A 21,828-nucleotide genomic window follows, 5' to 3' on the forward strand; every position below is an offset into this window, starting at 1 on the left:
CATTCGCTTCATCTGGAAAAAGAGGCTTTATCTCATCAAATGCAGATGGAATATCACCAGATGGAAGGAAAGCAAGAGCTGGAATATATCAAAGTTTCAAACTAAACATCCCATCTTCACCATACCTTTTAGCAAGCCCTGATGACTGAATATGGCGGCACACACTTTGTCCTAAATGAAAGAAACACCATTTACTAGCAGCATCTGGGAATTCGTGCCTAGAAGAATTAATTGCTGCTTTTTCGAAGTCACTGATAATACATTGAGGATTTACTTCAAGGTCATGTTCAGCTGCGAAGTCGTTCAAATATTGAAATAAATGAGTATAACACTCTTCTGATTTGCTGGTCATTAAAGCGTAAACAAGAAGAAGTACTTTTGCATTTTCACCAGTTCCAACAGGAGCGTGAATGGTCTACAGTTGAAAGAATATTGTTGGAACAGTTTTAAATGTCCCATCCATGATCCAATAAAGGGCATCTTTCAACAGTGCAACATTTCTTTTGTTCGTGAACAAGAGTATACGTTCATTGTTAAAGGATGAATCCTTCACTAGAAAGTTTTCCTCACCAATAGTCCTAAGTTGTAATGGAATATCAATATTTTCCAAAGTAGTTGGCTGTGGAGGCAAAACTTCTTTACGAGCTCTTTTGATAACTTGACGTAGAGCTTGGCGACTAGGCATTGAAGTTTGACTTTGCTCCGGGGCAGCATTGGTTTCTTCTTGAATAATTTGCACTGGTGTGTCGCGAGTTTGGTGGGCCTTTCATTTAATATTATCTACTGCTACAGCAACATCTTTTTTTGTTGCATCAGGTCCATGATTGTGTTCCCTCTGATTCCAAAGGTGGTGTTGTCCAGCTACAAGTACGGTGTTTGCATAGCACCCACACTTCAAAGTTTTTCGCTTCTCGCAACACCAATAAAACAAATCACCTCTCTTTTTATCTTTGGTCATCAAATAGCCATCTACAATTAACTTAGGGTGACCCCTTTTTGAAGCTACAAGCTGGCACACTTGAGCCATTTTACACTCACTTTTCTCCACCTGACTCATCCACCTAACACGAGGCAAAGCCATCGTCTCACACTGACGTGGGCCGACTATGTGGAATACAAAGAACGGGTGAAAAGAACAGCAGGTACTGCCATCTAGTGGTGAATAGAAAAAAACTACATGTTGAGAAACGGCGTCAGTGTCGGGCAAACGACCTGATACGGTTTCAGTTTGTCTGGAGTTTATATGTGGAACATTTTAAGAAACACACTGTTCTTTTGGTCAGGACATTACACTAATATGACTGAGGATATCTCCTACTTCATTCTGAAGTCTAATTGCAACTTTGCATGAACTCATTCCTCTGTTCTTCCCGTGCCATGCCCTTTATCTTATGATCCACTAGAGGAGATGTATTTTCTTTCTGCTATTGTGACTTCTCAGTGATGATTTTCCATGTTTTTCTTGTCTTTTCAGGCAGTGGCTAACTGTGGATTGATACACATGAAGTTGTTGCCCAATTTCTCTCTGAGAATGACCATCCTCATGTAAAGCAAAAATCATTCTTGTTTACAAGGGAAAATGTTTATATACACAGTGCGGCATTTTGAAATCGAGACTGATTTTTTATCTCGGTAGGTGGTGCCACTGTGCAAGCATTCTGTGGTGCGAACAAGTGGGGGGTATCTCATGAACAATTGGTGCAGAGCTCGTTGACCTTGAGTGACAGTGCCACATGTGGCATTGTTGAGTGTGGGCACGTGTCGTGAAAGTGCGTCGTGACTTCAACATGAAACAAAGAGCAAAACATCATGTTTTGTGTGTGCCTGGAACCTATGGAAACAATTCATATGTTGTAGCCAAGTGTCTGGAGACAATTGTTTATCCCATAAGCATGAATTTGAATGGCACAGGTGTTTCACCTGAAGGATGAATTGAAGATAACGAGTATCCAGATGCAGCAAGGAAGGTGAGAACATTGGAATTGGTTGAGAAAATGAGGACAATCATTCCTAATGACCAAAATTACAGACAGACTCTTACTGCTGTATTTTATCTTAAGGTTATGAAACGTTTGATGCAAAGAATAACACATGTGATGCCCGAGTATCGGGATGATGGCAGTAGATGTCTGTTTCGTGACAATGCCCCAAGTCACAGGGTTGTGATTAAGAAGGACTTTTTGACCCAAAAGAAAATCCGTATATTGTCGTATCCTGCCTATTCACCAGATCTGGCCCTGTGTGATTATTTTCTATTGCCTAAACTAAAATCTGCACTCAAAGGTTCATAATTTGATGACGTACTGACCATCAAGAGAGCTACAAGGATTTAAACAGCATTACACAAAACAAATTCCAGCAATCCTTCCATGCAAGGTGCATGCAAGAGGGTCCTACTTTTAATGATGCCAGGTAACTAACTTTCTATGAACACTTGATTATTTTTTACAGTACCAGTCCCGATTTCAAATTGCCGCACTGTGTACATCCAGGAACCTCCCCCAGTGCAACCAGTGACCCGGACGACCTCCACTCAAGGCCAAGGCATTAGCAGTACTAAACGTGGGCACCACTTTCGGGCTGAGCAAGATGGGGCCTTAATAGAAGTCTCCCTCTTCATCCTATCGCTCCGCTGCTGCTTCCAGAGGATCTGCTGGCTCCACTCCTTACCTCTTCCGGACCCTGATCCAGCCTTGGTATTCAATGACTTCGTCAGACAACTTGGGTACCTGCTGGAAGTAGTTCAAGATGTTGCTCAAATCTGCAAGTGGGACTGTGGCATTCTGATCCAAATGCTCAGCGATGACCTTCAACTACAGCACCTTGAATAGGTAGTGTGGAAAATGACCCGAAAAACTGGTTCCTGAGGCAGATGACAACATAGATGGCAGTGCAATCAGTATCAAAACTTATTTTCTTTTGAAAGTAATACAGCTTAGTTAGTTTTTGGAATATATTGTGTAGATTTGCTTGTCTTGAAAGGAGGAAAGTGAATTGATGGAAACAGTTATGTTTGTGGAGTGATTTGCAGTCACGAAATGGCATTAATTTGGAAAGAAAAGTAAAATAAAATAAATAAATAGCATGCATAACACAACAAGAAACATCACAATGTGATTCCGGACGTCAGATGTTGGATTGCGTACTAAAGTTTATTTTTCTATGTTATTAGAATATAAATAGTATCCTAAGAGATATTTCATACCGAGGCGACAAACCACAAGTGTCGCTTGGAAGTGAGCAGTCGGTAATCAAAGCAGCCTTTCAAACAGTAGTGTAATAAGCTCTGACTGCACCAAGGAGATTTTAGACCAAAGTGGCACGCGACAATCGATACGGGTATTTCACACCAAAGCAACACGGGTCCTTAGGTTCAAGGCAACTTTCAGACCAAAGCAACACACGACACACGTTGCTTGGAAACGAGCCAATCAAGAGCAACATTTCACACCGTAGCAGCATGACAGCCAACACAGGCCAGACTTGTGTTGGTGAAATCCTCAAGCGACAAGTGTCGCATGCCGCTTGTCGCTTCAGTGCGCAATCTTCCTAAAGCAAGACCTCATCATATCACCAGGGTGGCTACAAACAAGCAGAAATGAAATTCCCTGACTTTTCCAGGTTTTCCAGGACAAAATTTACATTTTTCCCTGACAATTACAAACTAAACAAAATCTATGTTTTTCCAAATGGAAATAATAAACTCATACAGATCCACGTATGGTTTTGTTAAGTACCAATATTATCTTATATGAAATTGACTTAATTTATCTATTCTCTATTATTTGAATTCAAACTGCAAAATAGTGAATTTGGAAAATTATTACAATTCACAAGCTAGGGAAGGATTACGGAATTGTGTCATATGCAGTAAGTTTAAAACAAAATACTTGATTATTTTTAAAGTTACGACTAAATGAGATAAGAGTGAAGAGAAATTGATTAAGAAATACAATTTGTAATTTATCAGTCTCCTTATACATTCTCGGTATTATATATTTATATTTTCACTGAGGTTTGGAACCCTCTGCTTTCAAGAACCATGTGTGCGGACTCATTTTTCAATGCATAAAGCTACTTTTCTTTTCTCTGTAAAGCAAACAACTTAACTCTTGCATATAAGTGAAACAATTGAATCTATCAAAATCAAGTGTCATATTTACTTACATTATCAATGGGATTTCTGCTTCAGTACAGTATATCCAAGTGAAGTACTGTGAAACTGACAACATGCAGTTATACCATTAATGCTGACGAAAAGGGTATGTAGGTATTAGCAATTTAACGCAAGGAATTTATAGAATTGCATTGTATAGGTACCTGATTTAGCTAACCACACATTAAAACAGGAAAACACTAATAATAAAAGCTTATGAAAGTTCATATACGAGGGGCATCCTGAAAAAAGCTCCAATGGTGCCTATACACAGCACTAGTGGTGGGAGAGCGACACACACACATGCAGGCAGGAAGAAGTGGCATTTAGCTGTAATCTGGTACAGTTGCAATGCAACCGTTTTAGGACAGTTCTAGGTTAAAGATTGCAGCTCTCACACAGTCTCCCACCGACTGCGATGTAGCCTACATTGCACGTTCAGAATTTGGCACAGAACCACCAGCAATCGTGTGAGGTGTGCAGACCGGACGTCGTGATTGATAGTATGGTCAGACGATGGTGCAGACAATTCACGGAAGGCCAATCGAATGTGCACAACCCCATACAGCTGAGCACACACGGGCCCTTTGCATCACTTCAGGTGAGAGATCTTGGACCACTCCCTGAACAGGCGTGGCCTTGAATGTACCGACTTTCATCTCTTTGTTTAACTGAAGGGGTTTCTGGCAGGGGAAGGATTAGACAGCTACACTGCGGTAGAGATGGTTCCAGTCTTTGCTGTCAGACACATATACCATGGACATACAAAATTTAGTGCCATTCTACGACAAATGCCAGAACAACGGTGGTGATTATGCCGAAAATTAGGTTAGGACTCACTGTTACTAATGCAATAAATTACAACTGATATTCTTGTTTCATTTATACCTAATCGGCAGACTCTTTGATATTTTGTTATTTTTTTTTCAAATTGGTGTATTTTCTTATTTTTTTACTTTTTACTATACGGTGTTATTTTTCCCAAAATTCACATTTTCATTTTAGCGCATTTTCTGGCAAATATCTGAAATTATACCTTCATGGTGTTTTAAAACTACTGTTTCAAATTGTAAGTCACATGGCTTACGTCTCTTCGTGAGAGTTTGATATCTTGAAAGTTATTTTGGGAAAGTTATTTTCCATACCCCATTTTTAATTTTAAGATAAGAATTTTAGATAATGGAATTTTCCCCGTATATACTGAAGGGTGCATAATGACCATAAGTGGCGACGCACCCAAAAATTAAAATCAATCAATCTCACGTGACAGATACCGATATATTATGGCACCAAAAATTGGCATTACATTTTTTTGACTTGTAAGTGTTATGTTTCCCAAAATTCGCATTTTGGTTTTAGAACATTTATCTGCCAGATATACCGAAACTTAATACTCCATTGTGCTTTTAAACTATTATTTCAAATTGTAGGTCACATGGTCTACATACTTTCGTGACAGTTTGATATGTTGAAACAGATTTTTGAGGAAGTAAAAGTAAAGTGCTCCCCTGCACCTTTCCATGAAGGTGTATAGGGGTGTGGAGTTAGGGTCCCACACTTTCTTGATCACGGTCGAAGGTGGGGGTGATGTGATCAGCACCACGCTCCTGGCTACATTTATCCCTCAAAGTATCCTCAAGGTATCAGCTTCATATGATGCTGGGTGGGTGCCGGAGCAGTTTGAATAGGTGGAAAACATCCCAGTTCTCCCCTGCACTGGATCGACTCCGGGTCTCTCGCATAGTAGTCAGATGCCCTAACGACTGAGCTCCATTATTACTTGCTTGACAAATGCCGATGGTGCGCACTTAGCTTGGTAATTCAAAACATATATCTCGTGCGACAAATACGAAGATGTGGCTCTTGTGTGACGGTAGATACGCACTCGATCTCCTGTTAGAACCCTGCCACTTTGCTCTGTGATGCAAATGGTTTCGATAGAAGTTGAAAAAATCGTAGGAAATACATGATTTAATGTGGCTGTCGGAATTATTTCATGTACGTATAAATATAACTCTGTAGTTTACTCTTGAGTAAAATGTTGGAAAACTTGCATGTTCTATGTACACAAACATGGCATAAGAAAGACAAGAATGTTGGATTTCATGCAATTTTTCGATGTTTTAGGACATTTCTTTAAAAAAAAAATCACCAAAAACGCCAACAATTCGCATATTATGCCAAATTCTCATTATTTCGAACGGGCGAGAAATTTGTCCAGACATCACTGCACATTCCTCGACATAACTTCGCAGCAATTACCAGTTTTCACGGTTTTGGCGTTTACGGTTCCCTACTAATCGGAAATTACTTTCTGGCCACCCCTTGTATAAATCAGTAGATGGAAAGTGAAAATTTAGCAGGGCTGGCAGAGAAAAGTCAATTCTTGAAGAAAGTGATTTGCTTTTATGATTGAATGATTCGAGTAAATATGATATTAAAATATTTATGTATTTTTATTAGTATTTTATTTCATAATACTGGACATTAACTTCACTCAGTGAGAGATTAATGACCATCTCTCACGAGTTCAAACAGACAGGACAGAGAGTGGCGTTAATTTCAATGCAATACTAGTGTTGCAGTAAATTTGAGGTTGGGAGCATGCACTTGCCAATTTTTATAACGTTCACCAATGCAGATTATGTTTCACTTTTTCGTGATAGTAGTCAATATATATCCCATTTGGTTGGATTCTTCTTGATATCTAAAAATAGTGCAATGTCATTGTAAACGTATGTTAATTTGTGCGAAACCAGTAATACGTCGGGATGATGAAAGAAAACCTTCGTAAGCACTGCTACATTAAATAAGGTGAAGTCAGACAGAAGAGTAATAAAATTCCAGCAGCATATTTTCAGTCTAAAGCTCTTCTTGTTTATGCATGCGATTTTTGTTGGATGTTGCAGTCCATGCAATTTCTGTCGCATGTTGTAGTGAGATACTTTGTCGGATGGCGATATTCGACAAAAATCGTATGTATCAATAGAACCTATTTTTTCCCATGTTCCTTCAGTTTGCCCAACAAAATGCCTTACTATCGGACGATGCCACCCGCTCTTATCCCCTTCATCTGTTGACAAGACCCCTTACTACTTCCATACGGACAAGAAAAAATGATAATTCAATGCATTTTCCACGTAATATTTAGAGGCTAAACTAAACCTTTACTCCCCCGATGATACCATATGGTATCATCAGAGTAAGGTCGTACTGCCCCGATGATACCATATGGTATCATGGTGCTGATTACGAAATGAATGTGCTTTTTGGACGTTCATACTCTTATATCTGGGTGGCACTCTGACACAGGTCTGGAGCAAGCCTGGGAAATTCATATTGATGACCAACCTCTCCCCCTCTCTGCAACATATCAATGCCACATTTCCGAACAGAGTTTCACATTTTGGCTCATTATTCAACTTGTATGGAACCCAGGAACATAAAACATGTTTCAATCAATCTCTTTGGAAACGTCCATTCCTTGAAGAGAATACTAAGGTTTGCGCCTTCTCCCCAAAATAGTGGAAGAAGAGGGGCAAACTCCAGATTTTTATGTTTTTTTTTTCATTGAAATTCGGTGGTCGTGCCCCCCAAACCCTTCCTCGGTTCGGCGTTCTGAATTGTACACGGTTGCATGCTATGATGTTTTAGCTGCAAAACAAAACTTTCCGAAGTAGATTGCTCCGATAGTGCCCAACTTGTAACAATTTTCCTCCAAAAATGCAAATTACCTATTTTTCGTAAAAAAAAAAAAAAATCACATTTTGGCTTATAATTCGACTTGTATGGCACCCAAGAACATAAAATATGTTTCATTCTCTTGAGAAATGTCCATTCTTTGGAAAGAATACTAAAATTTGCACCTTCTCCTCAAAATAGTGGGAGAAGAGGGGGCAAATTCCAGATTTAATTTCTTCATTGAAATTCAGGGGACGTGCCCCAAGCCCCCTTCCTCGGTCCGGCGTTCTGAATTGTGCACGGTTGCATGCTCTGATGTTTTATCTGAAAAACTAAACTTATCCGAAGTAGATTGCTCCCATAGTGCCTGAGTTATAACAATTTCCCTCCAAAAATGCAAATTACCTATTTTTCGTAAAAAAAAAATTACATTTTGGCTTATTATTTAACTTGTATGGCACCGAAGAACATGAAATATGTTTCATTCTCTTGTGAAATGTCCATTCTTTGAAAAGAATACAAAGTTCGCGCCTTCTCCTCAAAATAGTGGGAGAAGAGGGGGCAATGTCCAGATTCTTATTTTTTTTTTCATTGAAATTCGGAGGTCGCGACCCCCAAACCCCCCTTCCTCTGTTCGGCATTCTAAGTTGTACACGGTTCTATGCTATGATGTTTTAGCTGCAAAACAAAACTTATCCGAATTAGATTGCTCACATAGTGGCCGAGTTATAACAATTTTCCTCCAAAAATGCAAATTACCTATTTTTCGTAAGAAAAAAAATAATCACATTTTGGCTTATTATTCGACTTGTATGGCACCCAAGAACATAAAATATGTTTCATTCTCTTGAGAAATGTCCATTCTTTGAAAAGAATACTAAAATTTGCGCCTTATCCCCAAAATAGTGGGAGAAGAAGGGGCAAATTCCAGAATTTATTTTTTTCATTGAAATTCGGGGGACGTGCCCCCAAACCCCCTTCCTTGGTCCGGCGTTCTGAATTGTACACGGTTGCATGCGCTGATGTTTTAGCTGAAAAACAAAAGTTATCCGAAGTAGATTGCTCCCATATTGCCCGAGTTATAACAATTTTCCTCCAAAGAGTGTTCGAATTTAAAATTCCCGCCGAGAAGCCCGAACGAGAGAAATTTCTCTCTATCTCTCTCTCTCTCCTCCTGCCATCACTGGTTTCTGGCGCCGTGGTTGTGTTGCGCATAAAAGGGGCCTAAAAGTTGAGACCGAAACTTACGAACGAGATTGCCTGTTCCCGTGCAGAGTTCCATAACGATATCTTTAAATTAAAAAAAAATAAAAAAATCAATGAAGTCGAAATTACCTGACATTTCCCTGACTTTTGTTGGCACCTCAAATTCCCTGACTTTTCCCGGTTTTCCAGGTTTTCCAGGTCTGTCGCCACCCTGATCACGCATGCACGAAGAACAAACCACGGCAACACATTACAAGTTATTCAGGAAATGGTCCAGTTTGAGCGACACGCAAGCGTAAAGGGACACGTGCAGCTTATCATGTCGCCTAGATCTGTTGTTGTAATGTGCAGCACATTGTGTCGCCTAGATCTGTTGTTCGCACAATTAGCAGCAAACGCTTGCTAATAGACTGAAGGCACCATGTCGCTTGTCACTTCATTGCGAACTCCCCATGTAGGGAGTCGCTTCGATCTAAGTACCCTTCCTTTAAGGAGCTTTCCGACCAAAGTAACAAGCAGCATGCGAATACGGCACATGAACGTGTGCTGAATGGTTTGCTGTTTGGACACCCTCATGTGCAATGAATATATTTTACAGTCTGGAAGTGTCTGTGTCACTAGTCACATCAGTGTGAACATCCCGTATCGCTTGTCCCTTTGGTCTAAAAGTATGTCGATGGTACTAAGGGAGTTTTGTGGGTTTTCCTTTGTCGTTTCATGCAATCATCTGTTATCATCATCGCTGCGATCAGTTTCAAGCGGAAGAAAAGAGACAGTAAAAGTAAAAAAGGTAAAGTGTTCCCCTGTGCTTAGCACCATGCCATGAAGGCATATAGGGGGTGTGGGGGTAACGCCCCACACTTTCTTGATCCGGTCGTGAGTGGGGGTGATGTGATCAGCATCACGCCCCTGACCACCTTTACCACCCAGGGTTTCCCCCAGGTACCCATGTTATTCGATGCTGGGTGGGCACCGGGGCCGCTTCCATCGTTAGAAAAGTTCCCGGATTTGAACCGGCTGGGGATCGAACCCGGGACCTTGAGCATGGTAGTCAGACGCGTTACCGACTGAGCCACCGTGGCCACTCAGTAAAGAGACAGTAAATATCAAAAATACAAATGCTTCAGTGTGTATTTCTTTAAAAGAAATGATGATGATGACAATAATAATAATAATGAACCTAATTCATTCACAAAAATTTAGAGTTACCAAGAGCATTCCATGTGTATTATTAATGAAAGTCACGATAACAGGATGTGGTCGACTGTCTAAAATTTCTGTTAATATCCTCACGACCACTGTACTAAACATCATAGCAATGATCACATTCATAGAAATGTAAAAGAATCAGACGTTGCAGCGAAAACTTCATTTACTTCCATTATAAGCAGATGAATACCACATAGCATTGCGGACACCAGTGCCTCTAGCGGTATCATATTCGAGTGGAACCTGCCAGAGTGCCCAGAACCGTGCCTTTTTCCACACTACCTATTCAAGGCACTGTACCTTCAACAGTAGCAGGATGATCAACAGGACCAACAACAACCTCCTGAAGAGGCGACCTCGCTGAGGATCCTCGTGCCGACCAGGAGGATGGGCTTGACAGAAGGTTTCAGTTCTCAGACTCACGCAAGTGCCTCCATAACCCTTCAAGCTTCTGGGACATTTTGGCATGCCGGCCATCAACCATCATCCTCCTGCAGCCTCCCCTTTCCTTCAATGACGCACTTCAGCGCAACTACTACCCACCATCAAGAATATGAAGCAGGCGGATATTCTCCATTCAGTTTCAGCAGTTGAAAACTCCTTCCCTCTCTTTGCGGTACCAAAGGTGGATTTCGGACAAGCTCCGATTGGTGTATGACTGCTCTCCATGGACACACCATTATCCTTCCCTTCCATTTCGCTTACCACAAGTGCACGACCTGTGTAGCGTCATCCAACCAACTTCCTGGTTAGTGAAAGTGGACCTACTGGACGGATTTTACCACGTAATATTAGCCCCCACACTCAAACTTACTTTGGTATTCGATGTGCGGGAAAATATTGATGTATCATACGTCTTCCTATGGGATGGATTTGGATTCTCTTCCACATGCAGTGTATGTTTATTATGATGATGTGTTACTATTAGGAGAGCAGGATGCTCTGAACCTGGCAGTGCAACAGGTTCTCTCCTCCACAGTGAATGTGAAGAAAAGTGTTCTCACTCAAGTTAAGTACCTCACATTTCTGGGATTGGAAATATCTATTCCTCACATGGAGATAACTATGCGCCAGAATTACATCACCATGTTAGCCTCCACTCCGTAGCCAGAGCTCCAGATGCATCCTACGAGGATACGTTACATGGGCCCAAGCAGCCACCTCGCTCTCTCATGGTGTGGACTTTTTACTGCACACAGACTTTGAAAAGTGGTAGCCTTGGGTGTGGCAGAGACTAAGACATATCCGAAGCAGGCCCTTGTCTTTATTTCCCACCTCGGAGGCATGTCCAGGATGTATTGTGTATACGGATGCTACCACTACTTCCATGGAGGCCACAGATCGAGATGGACAGATTGTGTTTCAATTTCTAGACTTGACTGAAACCTACATTGGGTAGTACGAGCTTTATGCAGCTCTTTTGATTTTAGTGTTTATGTATCCTATGCATACATCATTGTATATAGACAACACTACGATGTTATTTAACCTGCACCGTAGAGTGTGCTATTATCCTGATCTCGTGCCTTTGGCACATTTGGTGCTCAATTTATGTGCTTATGATGTAAGCTTTGTATACTCAGAATTCAATAAAGTGGATGGCCCTCCAACGGCCCTCTGATCCCATATATATAATGATAACATAACCAAATTGTCTACAGTAAACACAGTTTGCAACATACAACACACGATGCTCTACTAGTGACAAGTGAATTATGGACTCCCACCAATAAGTCTGCGTCAATTGATTACAAAGCCATCTAGCAGAAATTTCCAACACTAAACAAACATAAGAATAACACTGTACGGCACTCTGATACTAGACAAACAATTCAATCAATCGATTTCAAGTTGTGCAGGAAAGAAAAATAGATGTGAACCAAAAACGTTTCAAAATCCGTACTGATGCTGTGGCCAATGGCACCCAGCTATCAGAAATCAGTTTTGGATTGTGATTTTCACAAAGTGCATAAAAATATTTCTGAACCCAACATAACTAACTAGGACTAAGCCAATACCGCTTTGACCTGATACAGATACCAATGCTGATACTTTTAATGATTCCCACTGATACCGATACTTGGGTATAAAAAAATTGAAAGTATTTCAGAATATTTATAAATTTTAAATAGAGTTTTAATTGGAATTACACTATATCAATCCATCAAAATTTGCTTTAAAATATTCATAAAGTTATTCGACAATTATTATATTAAAAATCCATTTCCCCTAAAATAATGAAAACAGAGGTGGAAAATAATCAAAGGGGCAAAATTACTCACTTAACTGAGCAAAATATCTGAACAAAAAAAGCAGCTAAACTAATTTCATTACAGCCTATTGATAAATTAGTGAATTAAGATATTAAAACAAAAAACATTACATGCCATCCAATATCCTTGCAAGTTATTATTATTAAATGCAAAACTAATGTTTGTATAAATATAAAGCAATGTTAATCCATTCAAATCCACATATGGTTCATTTTTCCATGTAGTTTTCTGACCGTGATTGATTTCACCACCTGTCTGGTAGCTTCGTGCCAAGATCAGAAAACTGCATGGAAAATGAACTGTAAGTGGCAGATTACCTCTCCCCCTGTAACTGCCAAACTCATATCTTTAGATACAATGTAAGGCAATGTTTTCAATATTATATTATATGCTTCCATTTTGTTTTAACAAAAAAAAATGTAGATTAACACACTGTAAATGATGAATAACACAGTATCAAGCAGGGAAGAAAAGATGACCATCAAATTGCAATATCTGAATTCTTTAGCAATCCTTGCAAGAGAATTCTAAGAAACGCTTTCATAACTATGCCACTTTGCTAGTACATTAATAGTCATTAACACTATATTTAAAAAAATATTCAAATTAAATTTAAAATAAAAATAATTAAAAATAATGCTCTATATATAACTGAAAGGGATAAAAAATATTAATCGGGTTTCATTTATGACAGATACTTTTGTGAATGATGCATAGCATAAATATTTATTTGCAATTAATCACTTTACACAGTTACGTTAATCAGGGAAAATAAAAAAGGTGAAAGTATGAAAGAAACCAGAATAACCATAAAAATATAATCCAAATTTGTGTAAAGATCTTGTGCAGGAGGATACCTTTGTCAGAACAATTGAATCCACAAGACTAATAATAATAAACAAATAAAAAGTAAAGAATTGCGTCGTCGCCTTGTAATCAAGGGGTCCCGGGTTCGATACCCGGTGGAGGTACAAGTGGTTCGGATCCCACTTTAAACTGTAGGTCCAGTCCCGATTAGCCTTACTGTGCATAAAGTGGACTTAAAACACCAAATCAACCAAAAAGTAAAGAACCACAAGGTATAGAAAGCAGTGGTGTATGCTGGTTTTAACGAGTGGGTAATCTCCGACCCTTGATTCATTCACCCACTCCTGCAGTCTCCCTGCAAATTTACCTAAGCATCCATACAGGATTTATGAATATATGTGTGGAAAATTTTACCTTATTGTTGCGACCACTATCAATTAATTGTTGTGTTTGCAGTTAATCTACGTTCACAATTTCAAATAATAAAACAAGAAAGTATAATAAACCTACAATAAAACAACCTGTAACATGCAACATGAAAGGAATGTGCTAGTGAAAAAAAAAAACTCAATATTAATCGAAGTGTGAAATTCAAGTTACCCCAGTACGCAGTTATCCGTGCATTCCAGATTTTTATTTTTAGAGACCACAGCTCTATCGAAAGTTGAGTTTTAAACGCCATGCATTATAACCAGGGCTGGGATCAATATGTACTAACAAGTGGCTTTATATGTACATACATATTGACTAAAACTTTGCTAAATATGGACTAAAATGTGGACTAATACATGCATAAAATTACCCAAAATGATGCAAAGAAGACTTCTTTATAGTGATTTCAAATCAAATTAAACAATTTATTATTTGTTCATTGCATTAATCGACCTGGTGGCATTTTAACTGCTCACTCCCAATAAGGCCGTCCACACTGGTACTGGGACTGCAACGACATGTGATACACGACTGACACCACCACTGGTTTGAGAACTAATAACACTGTTCTACACATGTTTTTGTTACAGAAATGAGAGTACCCAATCTTTACTAATATGAGGATGCTGAATACGGAAGTGTTTAAAGTGGAGGAAACAGAGTAATGCTATCCCCCAGTTAAGAGAATTTTCATAAAGCATCACCAGCATTAAGATAATTTGCATCTGTCTTTCACAGCATCTCTCATCTATGTTTTCATGCTTTAATTTCAAATTTAATTGTATTAATATCGGCAGGGGGGAGCAAGTGTCTCCCTGGCCTCCTTTTGCGGGCACTCTTAATATATTTATTAAGTTATGCCCACATTGATTACATTGATTATGATTAATTGTTATGTAACGTGAATTATGCTTATCTTGAAAATAAGAGCCAACACATTTCTTATGGGTAACATGAATTATGCCGTAACTCAAATTAACAGCCAATCTTAGAAAATGGAGTTCACATTCGTGTTCAGAAGGTCAATGTCAGTAAGAAAGAGCTACTTTCCTTTCTGTAACAGAAAAAAATTGAAAATTTGTAGAACAGTGTAACTTGCAAATGTATTAAACCACGACAACTGGACCACACACAGTCCTCCTTAAGCAGTATTATTGCCTCTCTGTGATGGCCGACAGTCGGCTGCCTTTGTTGTACATTTACAAATGATGCTGGCTTCTGCAACAATAACAAGAATAAGAAGTACATATATTGCCACCAAATGATAAGCTGCGTGGCTTTTCCTTTTTGTTATGAACTTGTCATCCATCAAAGCATGCCAATTTTCACAACAAAAAAAACAACAAAAAACAACATGCATCGCATTAAGCAGCAAAAATAACAGCTTCTTTCATACAATTCCTATAAGAACATGTGCCGGAGCCGAGGGTTAAAATGCTCATGCATCCACATAATTTATTTCTTTTGAGCAATTCTAAAGTGATGAAATATGAACCATAGTATTGGAGGCATTATGGAATTTAACGTTCACTAACCAAACACATGCACTTTCACATACACAGACACCCAATACACGCACACAATGTCAAACCGGTAAAATACTTAAAATAAAAATATGGTGCTTGCAATCCAACAAAATTCCCCGTCGCTTTGCCTTTCTCCTTCTGTAACAGAAATAGTGCTTCATATTTACAGTTGGCAACACTAGTTCCTAGCTAGCCAATGAACATGCATTACATAAAAGAGCAACCACAATGTCATGCTATATTGCCACATTATCATCCCTGTTGAACGGTGTGAACGACAAGCTGGAGCGCTATTCAATTGTTTTCAATGATGTTTGCGCGAGTGTGTCCAGGAATGTAATGTCAATTGGCAACAATGCCGAAGGTTGGCGAGCAGGGTAGAAGATGTGATGCTAAGAGAGAGGGAGACGAAACGAAAATTTGGTTATGCGCAGGGGCAGAGATTGGTGTGTTGGCCTTTACCTGGCCACTGAATCACCGCGCCTGAGAAGCAGTGTTTCCTTTCCCTCTCCCCTCCCTCCCTGCCAAGGGATTTAAAGGGAGCCGGTGGAATCTCACCCTGCCGAGAAGAGTCCACCAGCTGGAGAAAGGCTCTTGGACATTCTGCGGTAAACGGTTGAAAACATTCGCTGGAAGGAAAGAAATGTATGAATGAAAGGCTGGTTGGAAAGAATATTGTGAAGCAATGAAAAAAAACTTTTTTTAAAATTATAGCCGGATCATCTCCGATGACCTAGATGACCCAGAGTATACACTGCTGATAGAAAGATGAAAGCAACATATATATGCCATCGTACTCTGCTAAGTCCTCTCACAGAAACAACACATTTCCACGGAGAGAGGAAACTTACATGAATGTTGTAATATGTACTATTAAAGGGTATTAACAACTTAGTTCACATTGAGAAGGCACATGTAGTGAAATATCTAATAAATTAAATGAAATGGTACATTTCTGATGAGGTAAAATGGGAAGGATGCAGATAATCACGAACCGGAATGTTGTTCTAGTCCACTTCAACCCCAGATTTAGTAACCTGTTAACAACTGAAAAATTACAGACTAAGATGGCATTGCTGATCATTGTCCACTCGTCTGTCAAAATAACCGACTTAACTGACCAAAATACTAGAAACCTACCTAAATATTCATTAATTACTGACCTTTTTTATTTCAGCCTGGCAATAAATTGGCATTTTGAAAGCACAACTGGATTTCATTAGAAATTTGGATTACCTGAAACCCCCCCCACAGACAGCCTTGCACATTTTTTTTACTGAGCTCAAAACTACTGTTAAAATTATTGTACAGAAAATAAATATTAATTGTGAGCACAAATATCAAACTCTTTCGTTTCTCACTAGCTTCCGGCACTGCTTCTGAAAGCATGTTACTTATTCTCTTCTTCCACTGGTATTTATTTATTTATAGAGAAAATTTGAGATACAGTACGTAGCCATTTTACACTGAAATCAGTAACAATGAAAAGAACAAAAATAAAAATAACAAAATAACAAAATAAGACAAAATATTACTATAAATAAGACAGGATAGCACAATTAAATATTATTTAGCAACATATGTTCTGATGGTTGACCGAAAGGCATACTCTGTGGGAAATACATCAGAACTTGATGCCACTTTTCTGTGAGTGGTCACAACCCCCCTCCCTCCTCCTTTGGTCTCCATTGCCCCTACATGGATATCTCACCTGACTTTGCTGATGATTGGGTTCTGGCTAAGGATTTTTATTGCAAGCACCACGGCAAATAGTTCTTGGCGGGGAAGCTGGACACCAACTTGCTCGAAATAGTACTGTGCCTCCATTATGTTCAGTCGCTTTGGGAGACCCTCACCCTCCTCATCATCCACATTTTCTTCCTCCTCCTCCTGTGTTTGAACCTACAATGTAATTTTTTTTACTTACAAAGTAATAACCAGAATCAATTAATGGTGCTGAGCCAATATATGTGGTATAGCTATCGGAAAGTATTGGTTGGAATGTAATCACTGATATGGGTCACTACTTTTCCAAACCTTCTCGTGGAGTCTGCAAAAATGCTGCTTGACACTATCGCAGTCTAATCATCCCGGAAATCATGCAGAATGCACAATTTTCATTATTTTTACAACATTGTGGGAAGAAATTGATTCTCTCATATTCAATTATGAATATTTTAAAGCAAAACTCTACTAAATTCCTATGATACAGTTCCAATGGAAAATTTACAAATACTCTGAATTACTATTAATCCTTACAATTTTCAAGTATTGATGGGAATCATTAAGATTGTCGGTATTGTCTCAGACATGGTTAGAAAAGGACTAAATATTCTCACTTTCTTAGTCACCACTTGATTTTCTTTTGGATTTGACTCTAGATATTTCTAAAATGCTCCATTTATCCCTTTACTATTGCTATGGTGTTATTTACTGAGGGAGGGTTTGTGTACCAATGTCAGGACACTTAAGAGCATGAGTGGTTATTCTGCAACTTGATTTCCAGATGTGAGACTGACAATGTTAGCACTGACTTTAATTCTTTCAATTGGTAGTAACAGTGTGAAACATTTCGTATCTTTTAAAAAAGGAAACCAATACAGAGGAAGAGAATAAACTTCCTTTAAAGCATTTAAACTACGGAAAAAACTAACCATTAGACAAAGAAGTTGCATGTGTTCATGTCTATAGAAGTCTCAAAATCTAAACAATTTTTTCAGTGAAGTGATAGTTTTCGCATCTCTGAAATAAAAGACAGACAATTTGAAGCACTTTTTGCAATTTTAAATACACAATTGTTCAAAATTTTCCAAATATTCAGGATCATAAAAATCAGAAAATGACCTCCAGAAATAGGAAATGCAATGGGAGATTTTCTTCCCAATAAATAGGTTACAGGCAAGAATATGAGTATAACTTGCATGGTGAATTTATCCTCCCCCAAACACACACACACTTCTAATACACTCCTCACAAAAAGTTTGGAATATTGTTATATTAAGAACGTCCAGCAGACCGATACCATGCATTGTTGAATTGCAAGATCTCGCCTATCACCTATTGCCTAACATACCAATATTCAAAACTTTTTGTGAGGAGTGTATATGATCATTTTCAGTCAGATCCTAAAGTGGTAAATGTTAGCTGGGGGGATCTTTGGTGAAGCATTGTGATTACCTGGTGGAATGCTCCTATAATTGAACATGGTGACAATGAGACAGCTGGGAGATGCTTTGCGTAAATTTTGCTAGCTGTTTAACCACTGTTTTCAAATAGGAATATAAAATCTGTGCCCAAAATCAGTCCATACTAACGTATTAGCTACCATTGGCCACTAAAATAATGTATTACTCGATTTATTTATATTGAATTAAATTAAATTTCTATTATATTAATTTATCTTCTTTATCTTTTGATACTCTTATTGTAATCAAATTTTAAAAAAAATATATTTTTAGAGATTATAAATGTTGTGTTAAATAATTACCTACATACCTTATTAAATATTTCCTTAATTTGCTTAGAAATAGCCAATGTGTGAGGTGGCATGTAGATATCCTGCAGGTAATCACCACTTGGACGAAGTCTTTCTTCCGTTATTTCATGGCTATATTGTTCAAAGTAGTCAATGACATGAGGTGGGCGCTCTGACAAAATCTTCTTTATTACCTCATTCAAGTGATCATATCTAGAAAGAATCCAAAGGGTACGTCATCTCTGTCTTCTTAGACTAATCACGAAAATGAGACTGAATGATGATAAAATGAAATTGATGAAGACACCCTCGCAAAGAAACACACTTGCCCACACCGGGACTCAAAATTGGGACCGTTGGAAGCAAGATTCTGAGTCCAGCATTCAATGCCCTCAGCTGCAGGGTTGCTACACATCACGGATTTTCTGGGGCAGTCATGGAATGGTGTCATTTGTTAAGGTGTCCCAAAAAGTTTCTTTGGTATGTACTGATGTGCCAGAATCGGGTGGGAAACAGAAATGATTAATACTGTATTTTCATGAATATTACTTCCATTTAAATGATTGGACGTAATTTACTTTCATTACTTTCATTGTCGTGGTTGTGTTTAAATAAAAGTGAATTAACTTGCAAGGAAGCTCGGACATCATTGAGTATCAATTGCAAATTTTCTGACATTAGCATTGATATGGACAAATTTTCAAACAGTGTAAATTTGTTGAGAAAGTTATTGCATTAGAATGGCCTAACTGGCAAGTGCAAGACAGTGATTCCGGTTCCTTACTGAATATATAGGGAATTTAGCACATAGTTTTTTTATGTATTTGTGTTTCCATAATAACATGAAATTAATTTTGCATACATCATTTTTGCAAACTCATCCAGAGAAATAATACAAAAATATTTATTGAGACAATTGTGGTAAAGGTAGCCTATGCATTGTGATATAATGTCCACTATGGCCGAGATCAAGAATGTGTAGAGCCATTGCTCAAAGTATTACTTAATATCACTTACAAGAGCAATACTTACAGACTTATTCCTGCTTTATATCCCACTTTCTGAAGAAACCCTTTGGCTTGGGCTACCTCATATGGATTCACTCTTGCATCCAAAACTTGATCGAACTCTTCTTCTATCCCAAGAGCTAATTCGGCAAGAACTTCTTTCTCTTCTTCCTCTTCTACTTCTTCACCTATTGCTTCCCCCACCTCCTCCTCCTCCACTTCTTCTTCTTCTTCTCCTGGTACATCCCCTCCTTCTGGTATTTTAGACAGGCGGTTATTGGCTGCTTCTGCAGAAGTAGGAAGACGGCTTGAGCGTGGAGTTGATCTTCGCTTGCTCATTAGATTTTCAACAATTTGTTCTTCCGACATGATCTAGTCTGATTTGTGTCCAGCTTCCACTTATCAATAGTTGACCTGCTAGAAAATAAAATACAAGTAAACCATTGTAACTTTACTCTGTTATGTTTCTTGTACACACACACACATATATACAGGAATTTTTATTTGGTGGTAACCAATGGTAGCCCTATGCAATTTCTGGCACCTCATAGCTAAGGAATAAAAAACTAATTTGGAGAATGGTAAGCACCCCGTAGCATGATACCAGGTGTCACAGGTTCCAATCAGAGCTTGAGCAAGGGTGTTCTCTGTGAGTGTCCCTTCATCAATTTCATCATATCATCACTCATCCTCATCATCACAATTAGCTGAATGTGGCAGAAAAGCGATGCTAAATAACAAAAAAAAAATAAAAAAATCAGTAAGTAAACATACACATGAATACACAAATATCCATGAATATGCCACAAGATTTCTTAGTAATCTTTCGATACTCTGAATAACTGTTATTTACACTGCCAAGTCAAACTATCTTTTAAGAGTCCTGGAATCTGTCTCCCCCCCAACAAACACGTCTATAGCTCTAAAGAAACACATGCATTTGCGGCATTAAATCATTGAGAAAACAAAGAATCTTACCACAGGGAAAACATTTTGATTGTTAAGTTCACTATTCACAAAATGAAGGACAAATAATTGCTATTGTTTTCTTCTTGCTGCTATGCATTAGAGTGTGTTTTGTGTGCTAGTTTTGGATATTAGCCTGTCATGTATGTAATGTAAGGCCGCGGTGGCTCAGTCGGTAACGCATCTGACTACCATGCTCAAGGTCCCAGATTCGATCCCCGGCCGGTTCAAATCCGGGAACTTTTCTAAGGTTGGAAGCGGCCCCGGCGCCCACCCAGCGTCGAATAATATGGGTACCTGGGAGAAACCCTGGGGGGGGGGGGTAAAGGTGGTCAGGGGCGTGATGCTGATCACATCACCCCCACTCATGACCGGATCAAGAAAGTGTGGGGCGTTACCCCCACACCCCCTATACGCCTTCATGGCGTGGTGCTATGCACAGGGGAGCACTTTACCTTTTTCATGTATGTAATATGATCAGTAGGATAGGTGCAGCATTGTGTACTTAGTTGGTGCTGAAAACGAAAGTCAATATACTGAGTAGAGCTGCATATTGCCTCTAGTCTAATTAGTTAGTGATCAGCTCGTGTGGTTGCAGTACAGATAAGTAGGCTTCAGGAGACCACAATGATTACGTATAAATTCTAGAATGCCCATATAATTTACCATTTCAATGCCTATTTCAGCTATTAGTGCATATACACCTAAAATGTTACAAAACTGTGACCAAATAACATTTCTACTGTGAAAAGGCAGTTTTTGCACCCTTTTGATTAAGGTTTTTCCACAGGAGAATTCAAGAAGCACAGAAGAAAGTTTCCCCTCTCTTTGATTGAGTTGGTGTTTTTAAGTCCACTTTATGCACAATAAGGCTAATCGGGACTGAACCTACAGTTTAAAATGGAATCCGAACCACTATGTGCCTCCACTAGGTATCGGACCCAGGACCCCTTGATTGCAAGGCAACAACGCTATCACTGTGCCATCGGGAAGGCCACCCCTCTTTTTGAAAACTAGAGCTGGGCCATTTTATCTCAAATCATACAGGTAAGTAATAAATGTGTCACCTTCGAATTTCAAAATCAGCTGC

At 38.9% G+C, this 21,828-nt stretch overlaps 1 protein-coding gene across 5 annotated transcripts in view; it reads right to left on the minus strand.

The window, feature by feature from the left end:
* The window catches only part of LOC145985857 (radial spoke head protein 6 homolog A-like), a 447,142-nt gene that overhangs the window by 38,888 nt on the left and 386,426 nt on the right, over positions 1-21,828 (minus strand). For 3 of the 5 annotated variants that reach the window (XM_083119960.1, XM_083119958.1, XM_083119962.1), the window contains 3 exons: positions 19,798-20,186; positions 18,786-18,978; positions 17,002-17,192 (listed from right to left, as the gene is read on the minus strand). In XM_083119960.1, coding sequence (XP_082976086.1) covers positions 17,002-17,192; positions 18,786-18,978; positions 19,798-20,141 — 728 coding nt within the window. In that variant the 5' untranslated portion in view covers positions 20,142-20,186. Of the gene's footprint in view, positions 1-17,001; positions 17,193-18,785; positions 18,979-19,797; positions 20,190-21,828 lie in introns of all 5 variants that reach the window. The other 2 variants (XM_083119959.1, XM_083119961.1) reach the window with 1 other exon arrangement.

This window comes from Lepisma saccharinum, chromosome 3, assembly GCF_977018435.1.
Source record: "Lepisma saccharinum chromosome 3, izLepSacc3.1, whole genome shotgun sequence".
Lineage (NCBI taxonomy): Eukaryota > Metazoa > Arthropoda > Insecta > Zygentoma > Lepismatidae > Lepisma > Lepisma saccharinum.